Source organism: Scardinius erythrophthalmus (assembly GCF_964197995.2).
Source record: "Scardinius erythrophthalmus genome assembly, chromosome: 24".
NCBI classification, from domain to species: Eukaryota; Metazoa; Chordata; class Actinopteri; order Cypriniformes; family Leuciscidae; genus Scardinius; species Scardinius erythrophthalmus.
In genome coordinates, this window is record NC_138244.1 from 21,186,356 (window position 1) to 21,203,681 (window position 17,326).

Below are 17,326 nucleotides of genomic sequence, written 5' to 3' on the forward strand. Positions count from 1 at the left end.
ATATTTCCACCACAATGTCACTTCTACCACATCTCAAATTCTTTATTTGTGTTTAATAGTATTCTGTAGTGGAAATGACAGTGATAGAAATAATTTTTTTAGGAATAAAATGGCTGACTCTTTGTCTTGCTGAAAGGTATTATCATATCTAGCATTTCATATCCTAAATAAGTATTTATCCTAACTAAATAACATTTTCACACATTTGTGCATAATTTTCAGCAGTTGCCCTCCTTTATATTCTTGAGGATTCATTTATTTTTCAGGATTCTTTGATGAACAGAAAGTTCAAAAGGACAGCATTTATTTGAAATAGAATCTTTTGTAACATTATAATCGCCTTTGCTGACACAATTGATCAATTTAATGTGTCCTTGCTGACTAAAAGTAATAATTTCTTTCAAAAAAATAAAATTAAATACTGACTCCAAACTTTTGAACGGTAGTGTAATTATGTCATCATCAAGAATGATTGATCCTGCAAGTATATGAGAAAAGCAATGGGGAGAATCAAAATTTCTGAAATTTCTTTCTGAAGTTTGTTTGTAAGCATGTCTGGGAGCTTTGCTACCAATGTAAACAGAGTAAAAGAAAGGCTGAATTCTGGGTTTGGGACGGGGGTCATGTGGGGGGGCTGGATTCATAGCATGGGGTGGGGGGTATCAACTTACATTTTCCCCTGGGACGGCCACATGACCCCGAAAAAGAGGGAAAAGGAGGGGGAAAAGATGTTAGGTTATGGTCTGAGCTCTCTCAATGAGAACCACATGCAGGAAAGAGAAAAAAAAGAGGAGGAGAGGAGGAGGAGGGGACAGTGTGTGACTAAAGCCAGTCTCTGAGACGAGACCGAGTGCCGCGTGGATCTCTCCTCAAAAGCCGAGCGTCCAAGGAAAGAGCGTGAGGGAGTCTTTGTGAATCAGATTCCACGGAATTCAAAACATCCCAGAAAAAAAAAGAAGCTCGGAGAAGAAAGAACAATGTCAAGTGCATTCATGAGACGAAACTCCAGCAAGCAAGGTTTGCAGAACCTCTTGAGGTGAGGAATTTGTATACCAGACTTTCGCATCAAATGTAAGGTTTACAGCTGGGATCTCAGGTGTGATGATGGACATATAGTTTGTGTTTTCATTGTTCTTTTGCAATTGCTAATGTCAGTTTTGTGGGTAATGATGTTTGAATTGAAGTTTTTTTTAATTCATGTAAATATTTAATGCACATATATTAAATGCCATGTTGTGTTGTTTAAGAACCTGTCATCCTTTGTTATGGGAAGATATTAACTTTTTACATTTGGGTAATGGAAATGTCTGTATTTGGTTAGTTGATATAACATTAAGATGTTAGGTTAAATTGTACATATAACAGAAGCTGTATTTCTTAGGTCCTTTAACTGGTCGTTATTTCTTAGTTTTTCATTTTTATTTTTATTAAAAAAAAAAATCAAAATAAGCATTAAATCATTTGTCTTTAATAGTTAAATATTAGTTTTGGTGCAACATAATTTTAAAATATGGATAATCCCTCAATTCACAAATGTCTTTCTATTAATATGAGCTGATAAAATTAGCTAAAACGACATGTATGTAAATGCCAACATTGTGATTATGATTGCTTAACAAACAGGCAAAAACAGATGTTTACACCTAAACAAGACCTGAACACGTACTAAGATTGATTTACATATAGTATATAAAATGCAATAATTAACTCTAAGCACATTTTACTAAATTCTAGCAATTTGTCACACCTTCATGCCTTGTTGTCTTTATAGAGAAATGCATGATGTGTCGTTTACTGTGGCTTTTATGAGCTGGAATTTTTTCAGGGTTCCAGATGAGAGTTTATTGTTTGTGCTGTGGGATTGTGGATAGATGACGAGACAGGAAAAGGGAGGAAGGAGAGGGTTGAGGGTTGCACCTAATTAAAGATGTGATCTGTTGACATTCATTGGCAATGACACACATCAATATGACCGGTTATCTCTAAAGGTGTTACAAGCCAACTATAATTTAGGTAGTAAACTGTAGGTTTATTTACTGTAAACAATGAAACTGGCATTTCACAATGTACTAATTTAAACACCAAAAAATTCAGTGGTGAACTACCCAGCTGTTTTGCGTGCACAGAAGGCGATCCTCTTTCCTTAATCTAATTAAACTGAGTTGATCAAACTTAAATAAATTGTATAAATGACACTATTTAAATATTTTATGTTACACTTATTAAATACGTATTACTCCTAGTTAGTTATGTTTAAGTAAAGTAACCAAAATTTAAATGTGTCATATAAGGGACTTTTTTTTTTGAGTGTACAAACATAAACCAGTCTTTTCAGAATTCCCCCAAAAATTTGTCACAAAAAGCTTAGTTCACCTAAACATGAGTCATTGTTTACCCCTCATGTCTTTCAAAACCTGCATGACTGTCTTTCTCCCATGGGACACAAAAGGAGTGGTTTAAAGATAAGACACACAATTTGTATAAGGACAAAAATAGCGTGACCTCTCAGGATGTGTACACTGTAAACAAATATTAGTAAGTAACCTGGTTGCCTTAAAAATTTAAGTTAATTGAGGTTAAAATAATTGAGTTAATGCAATGAAGGAGATTAGTTTAATCAACAGAAACTCAAAATATTATGTTATCTGATCCACATAAATTTTCTAAGTTGATTTGGCAAAAGAAAACATTTTGTGATAACAAATCAGGAAAACAAATTTTCACTTCTGTACAAAAAGGATTTGAGGTGGATCAGGTGTGCTTTGTCAAACACAAACAGGTTGCATTAATGGCAGACAGGATTTATTCCCCCAAGGCTTTTCAGAGCTGCCAAAAAAACAGCTTTTTCTCACACTCAACAAGCTGCTTTATCTATTAACGGCCTACATTCATCAGAACTGCTGCGACACGTTCCGGATATGTCAATTGCAACACTGTGCATGCAGTATTTTGTATACACTTGTCAAAGTGTTTTGAAAACCATTACAACCTCTACAGATTGTACAGTACGCACAGCACGTCACACTGAGTTTTACCGCAAAATCGTTTTAGATTTTTGGTTTTGTGGTGTTGATTCTGTAACAAATTTTACACTAATGTTTGTATCTTGCACGAAACATATTTCTCATTGTGGTCAAAGCCGTGACCCCCCGATCTGTGGACTTTATGTGAGCAGCTCTTCTATTTACGATTCTCTGATAAGAGCTGCTGGAATGCAGAAGGCTTAGCCGTTTGACTGAAAGGGGGAATAAACTTTACCATCCCTGTGGCAGTAAGCTTTTCCGAAGGTTTTAGGCAACAGAGTAGAATAAACACTGAGGGCACTGTGTTATGTTTAGTTAAGCATTAAAGACGTATATATAGGGGGAGTGGGGTAAGATGAGCCACTAAAGATAGGCTCTAGGCAGTGAGAAAAGAGATAAGAGGTAAAATTCAGGTTAGTACTGGATATTTTAAAATGTCAATCATTTGAAATTAGAAGAATGTGTCTACTCCTAAGCCACAGAAATACAGAGAAACATAAACTACATTATATACATATAAAAAAAGCTCACTTTAAAAGCAAACTATACATTTCAAATAAAAAATCTAAACATACATGAAAAAAAAACACACAAAAAAAAAAAATATTTGCAAATCAATCACAATCCCATTCCAGAGCCTTTTTGTTGCATGTTATGCACACTACACTCTTAAAACTAAAGGTTCTTTTTTGGCATCTATTGTTCCATAAAGAACCTTTAACATCCATTGAACATCACCATTAAAATAAAACATTTTTTTTTTAATACTTAAAGGGATGCTTCACCTCTGGGAAGATGAATGTGTATTTAAAATAGGTAATTTAAGTAGAAGAAATGTGAAGAAATTTTTGAATTTGGAGCTTTCTAGACTGAGAAAACCCAGAAAATGTATTTTTGGCTTATGTGGATGAAAGACAACAACTCCCAGAATGCACTTGCTTCGCTGCCTTAGGAGGCCACTCCTACCGGTAAGGGAGCGCAGTTGAAAACAAACAACAAGGCTTAGCCTACGTGATGAGTTTGCCAGGGATTTAGAGATCGCCCAAAATGTCCGGGATTCGGCTTTTGCGTTCTACAGTCGCCATTCATTCATTATGTTTACTGTGGCGAGCAGGACGAGGCTGACGGCCGCGGGAGAACGGCGCGAGGCCGGTGGCGTCATTACTGAGACGCGCCGGTCTCGTATCTCTCACGGAGGAGCGGGAATTTTCTTAGCAATGGTAAAACGCACATCAACCGATCACTTGTTTAGCGTTCATGTAAACACTACATTCAGATTCACCAATCGGAATGAATTCAGTTAGATTGAAACAAAAGGTGTGCATGTAAACAATGAATGGCGACTGCAGAACGCAAAAGCTGAATCCCGGACATTTTGAGCGATCTCGCCCGCCGAACAAGTCTGGGAAAAGGAGGATGGTAACCCCTACTTACTCAGCTTTCTCCTACTATTCAGCTTTCTCCACAGAACAAGAGCCTGCTAGCTTAGCTTCCAAAGAAAGACGGCTGACACTGTGTACATTCTGTGAGTGAGATCCCACCCTCTATGGGCGGGCTGAAAACATGCGGAACAACGCCATCTACTGGCTGTAGTCTTTAGCATCTGGCCAGAAAATCCTCCGATGACGCAAAATGACGATTTTTGCGTCATCGGAGGATTTTTTCCAGACAAAAAATACATAAATCTCTCGTCTCAGGGGGATATGAGGGTGGAAAGCAGGGTAATTCGAAAATACTACAGGTTTTCTACTAATACAAAGCTTAATGCTAAATCCTGAAGTATCCCTTTAAAAATGGTAAATGGTTCATTAGATTTTTTAAATGTCCTTCACACTAAGAAAAAATATATTTTTTAAAAAACTTTGGGGAAATAAAAAGTGTGTGAAACCCCTCTTTTGGAACCTTAATTTTTAAGTGTAAGTAATTTAGGAATCTATCCTCTCATTTTATAGTGTGCTAAAAAAATAAATCATTTTTAGTGCTCTCCGATAAAATGACATAATTACTGATGTTACAATCCTCATGATTCATAACGGCGCACTTTCCACAGCTTAGATCAGTGCTTTGAAATGTCTTCAGCCGTTTAGGGAACACTGGAAAACGTATGTGAGGTTTGCAGTGATGTGACCACACACTGACAGCAGGAAGATACTAACATGCCTGGGAAAATAACTCTCCTTTGCTCTTTAAATCTGTCCTTAGGATGACATCATCTGACTCACAGAGGCAATAAACCTCACAGCTGCCCTTCAATTCAGATATAAAATGAGAGAGGAAGAAAATAACAGCATGCATCATTCAAATCTCAAATAGAAGGATTTGCTACCCTGTAAACAAACACAAAACAAGGATATGCTTCTCTAACAGTTTTTTTTTTCATGCTAACAGGATTGAATGACTTTGCTGAGCTAAATGTAACATAACATGTGTTGTTCACACACTTTTGTAGGACCTTTTAGGTGAACCTGATTTCTCCGAGTACAACATGTTCCTGGATCACCAACTTTGTTGATCCTGGAACAACATTCCAATCAACCAATCAGATTTGAGGGACAAGTTTACAGTTTATGTCAGGTTTAGTCTTACAACCAGGGCTAGGTGTTTCTACATCAGTGTTCACGAAGCGATATCACTCCACATTGAACAGTCCCAAAACAACATTTATTGTTTGAATTTCACAATAATCTAATTCTATGCACAATTTTTTATGTGGACACTGGGTAGAGACACATAGAACAGTGAAATCCCTGTAAATCCCAGTAACATTAACCTGATCGCTATATTGTCTTGTCTTCTATTGAACAATGAACGACTTCCAGTTTCTGTCAGTGTTAACGGCTTATTTAACCCAAAAATTAAAGCTCTGGCTGCATTCAAATGTGCATACTTCTGGTGAAAACCAGTATATGAAAAAGTAGTATGTCTAAATAAATTTATAAAAGGCAAAAAGTACCCAGATTTCACTTCTGGCAAGATTCTGAAGTGCAAATCCAGTGCACACTATCCCATGAAGCCTCTGACGCTGCCAGAAATCGACTTCCAGTTGCTTAGTTGCTGGTGTAAACAGGGCTTAAAAAGGGGTAGTTTACCCAAAAAATATTTTGCTCACCCGTATGTTATTTCAAACCTTCACATTTTTCTTTCTTCTGTGGAACAGAGAAGGTATTTTGAAAAAAATGACTTAAAACATATGAAAAATAGGTTGTCTTGGACCCTTTTGACTTTCATTATATGGTCAAAAACAGTTTAAATATCTTCTTTTGTGTTCCACAGAACAATGGAAGTCATACATGCCTCCAATAATGATAATGACACCCTGTCTGGAAAGCTTGTGTCAGACAATTGGTATTTACTGATCACTGATTTCACATTAATAATTAAGGCTTACAGCTGAAAAGGGAAACTCAGGTCGGAGGTCAACTTCTATGTGACCCATTTGTGACTGACCCATGTAGCTCATCTTGTGTTCTGCAAGACCAGACTTGGCTGTGGTAAATTAGGGCAGGCAACAATGGTGAAAAACATTTCCCAATCCATCAAGCTTTCCAAATCCTTTCTGCCCCAGGGCACCAGGCTATGGAAGTTTAGTCAACACATAGTCAGGGGAGGTGATACACGCTGAATATAAGCCAGGCTCTTGTTTGCTTTTCCCTTTCTTTCTCCCACTTGATTGTTTCCATTTAATTCAGAAATGGGTCTGAGAAACATTTTGTCAGTACGCTCACCATGACTGAAAATCTGTTTTCACTTCCATAACTATTGAAAGATGGTATTTCCAGACATAAAGGGAAAAGGCTACATAATCAGACTGATAGTGGTAAATAAATCTGATGTTGAATGACATCATTGGCAGGATTTACATCATTCAAGTGGCTTCTGCCAAAAAATGAAGTTATCCCGTCTGAGTGATTAACAGCCTATAATCAGAGGCACGGGAACTGTGTGTGACAGATCAGATCCAGCCATAAGCCCTTTGTGAAACTGTATGGTTGGTTTCAAGATGTAGTTGGGTTATGACCAGTAACTGGTTTGTACCAGTATTGCTGAAGGCAGAGTGCCACAGGTAACTGCAGCCATGCTGATATATGTGGAACATCTCGATTGCAAGTATAATTGGGTGATTCCGTGTCAAATCAACCAAATTTCAGAAACTTCCCCAGCTCAATTTTTTGATTTTGTTAATATTTTTTTCTGAGGAAAGACAAACAAAATGACAATTTTCACCTGAGATTTGGAGCTAAATTACAAGGGGGTATAAATTACTTGAGAAAGATGGTAGCATCATTATTTTATTTGTACACAGAGATTCACAGGTCTATTAGTAAAATCTGTTGACTTTAGGGAAATGGTGTATGGGAAAAAGTAATTTGCATGCCTGTAACTCAAGATGTATTAAATATTTCTTAATATGCTTTTACATTTTGGGTTTTAACAAACTTTTCTTTTGGAATCCATATTTTTAAGACCCTAGATGGTTCAATTTCAGAGATATTGGGATCTCAATATATGGCACTTAGAGTAAATTGTTAAATTCCCAAAAGTCACTTTGCACACAGATGATACTTATTGTATTTAAAGGGGAATATCAGAATATGTAGAAATGTATTATTTTTCTCTCTATCAAAACAATTGCATAGAACATACATATCAGTGCCAAAGATACACTGAAATGGTCGAATTAAGGCACCATAACTTGCTCTCAAAAGTTTATTTATAATAATCTGTATTTGAATCAGTTTCAGAGATATTTGTCATTTTGACCACCCCCTCCCCCTACAAAAGAGTGGTAGATATACATCTATGACATTTAATATTTTGCCTTTCTTCTTCATTTATGTATTTCTTTCACCAGAAAAAATATCAAAAACACATTTTTAGCCGATCAAGGACCTCTTGTTGAGTTGACAGGGAATGACCCAGCTGCAAGTGCTTTTCTCTAACAGTTCAATAAATAAGAAACTATAATTCTGTAGTTTGTATTTAAAACTAAATTCAGCCAGTTAGATTGTATATTTTTCTTTTCTAGTGAAAACAGTTCCAAAAAGTAAAATTCCTACATTGAAAGTAAGATTTTTGCTGCAGCAAAGCGTATCTGCTAGTCAGCAGAACCTTCTGAGAACAATGAACTTCTTCAGTGACAACAATGACTCTTTAAATGGGGTCCTTTGATCAAGGAGTTCATTGAAGAACTTTTGTAGGATTTTTGTGTTGCTGTGTGGTTCTTTGGCAATTAAAAATATCACAGTGTTACATACAGTAAGTTCTTCATTTCAACATGTTGTTTTCTGGTTCTTTGAAGCACCACTATATACTGTAGATCATTCAATAAAAAACTCGAAATAAGAAGTTGTGGAACATAAAACCGTTCACAAATGGCATCAAGCTGAAACCTCTTTTGAATGTCGATGAGAAAATATTGATCAGTCGACATGCTTTTACGGCAATTTGTAAAGCCATTAGAGCAACCTGTGACCTCAGATGTAATCTGGCCTGAAATTCTTTTGAGGGTCATTGGTGACCTGTGTTCACCCTTCATTGATCCACAATCCATGTGGCCTAAAGGAATAGTTCACCCAAAAATCATTTACTAACTCTCGTGTCCTTCAAGACCTGTGTGATATTCTTGCTTCTACAGAACACACAAAAAACATATTTTGGCATCTACACAACATTGGAGCCCAATGACTTCCATTGTATGGATGACAAAAAACACACAAACTTCAAAATATCTCCTTTGTGTTCCACAGAAGAAAAAGTTATACAGGTTTGGAATGTGAGTAAAGGATTATAGAGTTTTATTTTTTGCAAAAACATCGACCCCCTTATGATCTAGAAAGAGCAAAGTTAATACATAAGTAAATAAAGCTTCAAGTGGCAAATTAAATTAGTTGTTTGGCCTACTTTTCAAAGTGTAGGAGACACGAAGAGCATGTTTGTGTATGTTTACAGGCTAGATAAACACAGAGATGCCTCAGTATCTTGAGTGTGAGTTTGCATAGGCATCCCATCTGTCACTCAAGCATTGGCGGTGTCGGATGCCAGAGCAGATGTTCCACCGGCTCTAAATCTCAAACAAGGGACTAAACAAACTATTGTTGGAGATTTCTTGAAGAGGTCCATGTATCATAGTCAACAGCACTCTAGGCTAGGGGGTCATTTATCATTCGACCACGATTCTCATCTGGGTCAAGAAAGAAAAATGTATCTCGTATAACATCATTCTCATTCTCACTTCTTTTCCTGCAGAGTGACGGCCCAGCGAAGTGTCGAAGATGCTGAGGAGATCGAGAGAGAAAGGCGACGTCGGGCCCGGGAGGCTTTCTGCAATCAACACAGCCTGTCTAGATCTGCCGGGTCCCCTCAGGACAGTGTGAACCCACCTGAGGCCAGCCTGTAAGTATCAACGTCATTCTATACTTCGCACTGCACCTGGTATTTGTTAAGCTTGTTTTGTTGCCTGGCAGATTTCCATATGTAATATGGAAACGTGGACTTGCAACATGTCTGGTTCTCATTGCAGCTTATTCTGGCCAAGAGCTTGTCCACATAGACAGAAGGAGACGTCTGACCGACATGTAAACAGCTGCAGTTTTTGTTTAGTTTTTGGGTCATAAAAGAATGTCCATAATAAATAAAAGGAAAAATTTAGTTTAAAACAGAAGTGCCATGTTCTTTGAAATGTAATCTTTGTATTCATGTTGTTTTCATATGGTTTTGAAAAACATGTGTAACCATCAAGTAAAAAGTAACAACGTATTTTCCTTACACATTGAAAACATGAACACATCTTAACCATTATATTGAAAAAACACTTTTTAAATATATTATTTATGTTAATAATTTTTTAAGACATTATATATAGAATTTCTTTTTATATAAAAATAAAATATTTTATATATATATATATATATATATATATATATATATATATATATATATATATACCAGTTACGGAAGTTTGTTGCACATGACCCGCATTCTTGAAAATAATCCTTATCATGGGATATATATATATATATATATATATATATATATATATATATATATATATATATATATATATATATATATATATATATATATATATATATAATTTCGTAATTAGTTACGAAACTTTTTGTGAACTTAAAAGTAATGCATTACTAGTTACGTGAAAAAAGTAATCTGATTACATAATGTTTTTTTGAATAGATTTACATATCTGAAAAAGGAGCGTCAAGTCATTGATAGTAAGGTTGGACTTAGCAAAATGTCAGTTTAGTTTTCTTTCTCTCTTCTTTTCTCTCAACCAAAGACACGTGCACATGTATAGTGGGCGGCACAGCTGGTCTCTCATCATTACCTAATCTCTGAAGAATTTTCAGCAGGGCATGCCTTTGGAACAGGGTTTATGTCATATCCCAACCCATAGTGCTTTGCTTTTAATCAAAGAAACATGATGGACCTCACACACATACCACATATTTTATATGTGTGAAGTTAAACACAGCTGTCTGAGTGAACCTGTTCAAAGCACAAATAGGTCGTCTATGGCCACTTTGTAATTATCCCTGATCAGAGATTAGAAGCTCACTCTTGGCTTAGATACACATGAATCATTTTTAAGACTTTTTAGATCGGTTCAACATGAAAAGTGTTTTTTAGTAATGCATGTACAAGAGTTTTTGAACTAGACTCATACAAACAGCTTTATTGTAAATAAGCATGGCTATTCTGCATTGAATTTTATTGACTGATTGTTGATGTTCAGTCGTTATGCTTTGCTGAAAATCTGCTTAATAATCTTGTGGAATGTGCTTGGCATTCCTTTCCGGCAGCTCCTGGGCAGATTACATAGATTTTAATTCAAGGTGTCGCAATGAACAGAAAATATTAAGAGGTGCAGATGGTGTCTGTGAAAACAGCTTTTTTTTATCTCTATTTCGAGTTTTTTAAGTGCAGGTGTGTGTGTTTTAACTTTTTGCGAACCCTTTGAACAGTCCCTTAGACAAATTTACCATGGTTAGTTCCCTTTTGAGGGAACTTGCGCTGCGTCGAGAATCGACACATTGGGGAAAGCCTTCAGCGTGATGCGTCTGAAGCCTGTAGGGAACTAGTCCAATCTCGATTGGTGTTGCGTCATTACGTCACTCATGACGTCGCATGCGACGGTGATGTGGAAGCTATAAAAGGACGCCGGATCACAACAGCGTCAGCTCCTGATTGGTCGAAGCAAGTCGTTCTCAGGAGCGCAGGAAGTGTGGCCGAAGTTCTCAGGGAACGCAGCTTGAAAAACATCATACAGAGTAGTATGACAATGATAATCTCAGGTACTGTTTATGTGCTTTATTGAATGTTAGAAGTTTCTAATGTGAGTCCTTAATTGCCATACTGAAAGTGGCAATGGATAATTCATCTCAGATCTTGAAAATAAATTAAAGGGAACAAGAATGTCCAAACTGTCAACTCAATGTGAACAAAGTGTATTCTATGACAAAGACTGCTTCAGCTACTCAGTATGTATTTTTAATGTTAAATGATGTTTTATTAACAAGGTTCGGGAGGAGCACGTTCAGATAATTAACACAAGTGGAAGCACTCAGCAATCAATGGTGAGAGGTATAAATACTCAGCAGTCTCACCTCATTCCATTGACAGTTTTTTGCAGCATCCCTCCACCACCCCTTCTCCACACTTCTAGTACTAAACACTTACATACGGGGGGAGTACTCTGGGTTCGGGCTGAACTCCGAGCTCGGAGCCCTCCCTCCGGACAGCACGCCATATACGCATTAAACTTACCCATTCAATTATATGTAAGTGTGAACTCGTGAAATTGGTGTTGTATTTATTAAATTATTTATGTGCTTATCCATTTTGTTGCAAGTGCAGTGCACTTGTAGATAGACTCCACCCAAATGCTCTTCTGATTGGCTGTGATTTTTGATTGATTTTGTTGCCCCTCAAAGTCACGTCACATCTGGTGTGGAAAAATCATTTGTCGCTGGAATCTTATCGCAATGCGTCTTATCGCAATGCGTCTGAATTGTACACGGTGTTAGAAGAAAGAGTTCTCTATAGGACCTTAAAGGGATTTGTCAAGCGCATGTAGAACCTTTTATGTTTCCCATCATGAGATAACTTCACGGATTTAGTTTTAATGAATTAATTATGTTTTAAAACTTTTTTTTATTTTTTCATTAAATGTTATGAAGTAAACAGATCGTAAACATGCTTTATCACTAAAAATACATAAACAAATAATCCCTTAAACAAGTATTATTCAATTATTTAAGACATTTCTCTTTATATCATTGGTCTCAAACTCAGCTCTTGAAGGGCCACTGTACACAGAGTTCAGCTCCAACCAGCTTTAACTCACCTGCCTGGAAGTGTATAGTAAGCCTGCAGACCTTGATTAGCTGAACCTTGACAGTGGCCCTCCAGGAACTGAGTTTGAGACCACTGCCTTACATAGAACCTTTTTGGCATAAAGCCTTCTTTAAGATTGAGTCAAGAACCCGAGGGTTCTATATAGAACCCCACTGAAGCTTGCCCCCACCTTTTCTAACAGTTTCTATGCAGTAAAGCGACAATCCACAATCCTGGGATGCATTTTTGCATTCAATCTACACTACTTTTTAAACTAGCATACTGCCTGTTTTTTGTTTCAAAGTTACATGAAACAGTTCACATTATAGAACATTATACATTTCATCAAAATCCTCTGGTTGCCCATGGAAAATGAAAGAAAACAACAACAAACAACCAACCACCTGTCAGATCCTCACACATACCTCAAACATCTGTTTTCTGAGGAGCGTGTTTGAAGTCGGCCTCTCGTGTTAATAGGCTGGCACAGTGACTTCAGCGCATATTTTCTTTCATCAAAGTAACATCATCACAGGTGTGTGGGTGCTTCAAGCGGTGCTTTCACTGACTGGAGCCGTTCATGCCTGACTGACTGTTAACTTGCCCAGATTCCCTATGAATGTGATTATATAGGTCTGCCTCTCGTTCTAGTAAAAAGTTCCAGTGTCTTACCCCAAAGTAATGGAGTCTATCATCTAAAAGAAAAGGCCAGGTTTTTGTTCGTTTTGTTCGTTCATCAGCATGATCGAGTATACTTATATTAAATACCTATTTAGTAAATTGAATTGAAACATATTAATTTAATGTAAAAACTGAACACAGGCAATAGAAGACAAAAGAATATTAAAATAAGAGTTCATGAACAAAATCTCAGGAATAGTGACAGCAACATGCTAAAATATGTTAGCATTGTGCTAAATCATTTTAGAAACATGTTAATGCGTTAAATTATGTTAGGAACATGTTAAATCATGCCTGCAATGTGCTAAAACATTTTAAAGAGTAAAATCTTCAAACTACAAGCGTTTCAAAGTTATTTCAAACTTTAAGATAAGGCTTTGTCAAGCCAACATCAAGGTTCGTCATCAAACTTTTTACAGTAAAATACTGTTACATGGTTTTTGGAAGTAAAAAATAATGTGAAAAAGTGTAAGTTGACATTCTCAGTTACCTTCTCTTTTCAGGCAAGTCATTTCACTCAGCGCCATCTTTGAAACGCCTCTCGGGCAGCTATTTCAGTCATGCAAGCACAGCTTCTATCTCTTTGAATGTGGAAACATCAAATTCTCCAAAGCTGTTCACCAAACTTAGGATTAAATTTTATGTTTGAAATCAACAATGAAATCTGACAAACAACTATTTCATAAATGTTGTTTCTTATGCTCAAAAAGCGTTAAGAAACGTATTTTTTTCAGGCTAGATCAGCTAATGTGCAGTAACATGAGTGCAGTCTTTGTATTTGGTGACACTTGGTCACTTGATGTTTTTTAACTATTTAAATAACTGTTCTTAGTTGTTGTTTTTATCAGTAATATACATTACAGTTTTATGTTACATCTTATGTTGTTTAATTGATGTTTATTGCAATATTTTAGTTTCATATTTGTTATCATGATGGTGTTTAGTATTTGTGTATGATAGTATTTCCCTCAGTTTGTGGAAAATCAACTTCTGATGAACTTTGATTTATCATGACTTTCTCTTTACCAACTGTTTTTAAAGTCGGCATGAAACGGAAGTTGCAATAATCCAATGTGACATATATCCAAGTTAAACAGCTTCTTGAATAAATAACTAAAAAATACAAATAATTTAACAGTAAATTTAACTTCAATATGTAAAACGTAAAATGTTGCTATCAGTTTGCTGTCCATTTTTTTTTCAACATAAATTTCACATTATTTTAAAGTGTAGAAAATAAATAGTGATTAAAAATGAGTTAACATTTTTTAGTTTAAGTTTAAAAGCAAGATTCAAATCTTCGTTTCCCACGTGAGCACCACAGCTAAATGCAAATGCTATATCTGCCAAGCAATGGCTCTTAGAAGATTTTATACTCAAAGGTGTGTTGTTGTTGTTTTTTTCAGCTACGAAAGTGAAATCAAACCCAGCAGTACTATTGCTGTGGATGAGGATGAAGGTTTCAGCGATTGGACCCAGAAGCTGGAACGGAGAATGCGGCCCAAAATGGAAGAGAATGGCAGTGGAGAAGAGTTGCAAGAGAAGGAGAAAAATGTGAATGCAAGATCTAGACAAAGAGAGAAAACCAGCTTCACCACCTCCAAACAGTATCAGCAAATTCAGGACAGGGAGGAAGAGGAGAAAAGACCAGAGACGAGGAGCGCTGAGAGACGAATGGAGATCAGTGAAAGGGTGAGCAGTCGAAGACCAGAGGAATGGCATGATGACACGACCGACAGCGAAAGACAACAGGAAATAAAATCACCAATGGAGAACAAGGTGCCAGGAGAATTGCTACAATATTAGAAGTACAGTACATCTTACCATGTATGTTACTATGTCTAAATCATAACCATCACTCACAGATAAAAGAGGAGAGGAAGGAGGTAAAAGTGTCATACACGTCTAAAGTCTTCCTACAGAAAGACAGAACGCCTAATGGCAATGGAGAGGCATCTGCAGAGGAAATTACATCACATCTTATCAAAACCAAAAGATCACCAAGGTAACTTGATTCTACACACTTTCTTACCCATAGGTTTTATGCTGCATTCACGGCATGTCGAAATTAATGTAATTACCAACCCATGACATTCTACTAAGAGCTGTTCACATCCTTTGACTCGGAAGTATGCGTTTCTATGGCAACACTATCAACAGCAAATCAGCAATATGAAACTGCACCAGTCAGGTGGCACAGCGGTCATGTGGTACAAGTCGGAGTGCTCACGAAATTCCCAGTTTACAAGTTCTAATTACGAGTTCTACAAAGATATAAACACCGTTTACATTTTTTAAGTTGTAATTTCATAATTACAATTGCCCCTATTATGTTTGTAAGTCTCCTTATTTTGTTTTGGAGGTCTTCTACAACAGATTTACATGCATCAAAGGTAAAAAAACACTTCCGTTTTCTCATAATATAAATTGCAAATCACCACATTTTTTATTGATTCTCAAACAACTCGTCCGATGATTCAATCTCTCTAAATCCCTCCTTTCCAAAAGCCTGCTCTGCTCTGATTGGTCAGATGGCCCAGTGAGTCAGTTGTGATTGGTCTAAAACTCAGTGATTGTACACAATGTAACGACAGTAACAATAGCGTTGATTTTACCATATCAATCCGAGCACGAGTTATGAAACATTGGAAGAACTAGTTATTCAACCCGAACCTCCATCGCAAGGACGACATGAGCAGGATGTTTCTCAGTGATACACTACTCAGTTTGAGGTACATTATGAGATGTAACAACAGTAATTCCTCACAGCATTCCATCAGCATTAACAAGTGTTTGTCCATCAACAAACAGATGTGTATATTTCAAATTTATTGCAGTGCACATGTGGGAACTGCATCATATCTGTATCAACAACGGTGCATACCTTAGTGAGCACTGACGTGAATGACTGATGTAACATTAAAGTTTGTCAAACAAATCTTACTCCATCCTTTATCTTTACTCAAAATAGTAAAAACAACAGACAATCTGCATTAATAGACACAGTTTTAGGTAACAGTGGCCCACAGCTGATTAGCCAAAGTATTTCAGCAAGACAGGAGACACGCAATATAAAACACAAAGCTACTGTATGTCCCCCACAGCATAGGAGCTCCATTCCCCACATAGGATTGCCCCCCAACTCGTGAGAGATGCAACCGTTGTTAGCGTGACGCGAGGAGCTCCCATCATGGGCCCTTGGGACAGGAACCAAGGTTCTTTCCACATGTTTCATGGCTGAGAAAATCGAAGCGATACGAGCAGGAGACCCCCATAATCCCATACCACACCCAGAAAAGTGGTCCTCTATAATGCAGACAGCACACTTTTCTTGGTATTCAACCTCAACCCCAACATTTTCATCTGAGCGAGAATGACATCTCGATGCCGAACCGCCTGATGGTTCGAATGAGATAGAATCAACCAACCTCAGGAACTTCCTGTGTTGTAGAAGGATGGATACATAGAAGTACAAGCGTCCTTTAGATCTATCGTGACAAACCAGTCCTCGGACCTGATCTGTGACACGATCTGATTGAGGGTGAGCATTTTGAATATGAGCTTCTCTACTGAGCAATTTAACAGGCACAGATCTAAAATTGGACACAACCCCCGATCCTTCTTTGGGACAATGAAGTACCGGCTGTAGTACCCGGACTCCCTGCTCTGAACCGTGGTGGGCGAGACCTGAGCTGGATAGTATAGCCTTTTTCGATCATTTGCAGGACCCAATGAGATATATTTGGAAGACATTTCTGCCAGAAAATCTACTAAGGGTACCAGTCTCTCGAGACTGGCCTCTGAATTACTTTGAACAGCAGACACAGTGCCCTGAAACGGTGCACCGGCAGGAAACAACTGGTCTGACTGCTCTAGGACCCTCCTCGGAGGGAGCGAGCGCCCCTCTGTAAAATGCTCGCTGGGACCCTCTGTGCCCCGGCATAAAGGCAAGGTTGGCAGAATGGCCCTGAGGGCACAGAGGGGAGATTATACTGGCACTGTATAATTAGGTGAACAGCGTTTTCCCTCGGCAGGGACTACCCTCAGAAGCCTGACACTGGTGGCGTCAGGACTTCTTTTTAGACAAAGCCCTCTTTGAAACAATAATGGTCCTCAGATCCGTTTTGCCCTTAGAGGACTTCGCCTGCGAGCGCCGCGCCACATCCCTGTCTTTTTGACGCTCTGCTTTTGTTGCGCCCGGTGTGAGGAGCAAGTCGACGGCCGGGGCTGCTCCCGCCGAGCAGCCCCTGAGACATGAGTGCAGAGTGGCA

At 37.6% G+C, this 17,326-nt stretch overlaps 1 protein-coding gene across 2 annotated transcripts in view; it reads left to right on the forward strand.

The window, feature by feature from the left end:
- The first annotated feature begins 953 nt into the window (after positions 1-953).
- The window catches only part of lsp1a (lymphocyte specific protein 1 a), a 40,029-nt gene continuing 23,656 nt past the window's right edge, over positions 954-17,326 (forward strand). For both annotated transcript variants that reach the window (XM_081356632.1, XM_081356631.1), the window contains exons 1-4: positions 954-1,036; positions 9,270-9,416; positions 14,462-14,834; positions 14,921-15,060. In XM_081356632.1, coding sequence (XP_081212758.1) covers positions 978-1,036; positions 9,270-9,416; positions 14,462-14,834; positions 14,921-15,060 — 719 coding nt within the window. In that variant the 5' untranslated portion in view covers positions 954-977. The remainder of the gene's footprint in view (positions 1,037-9,269; positions 9,417-14,461; positions 14,835-14,920; positions 15,061-17,326) is intronic.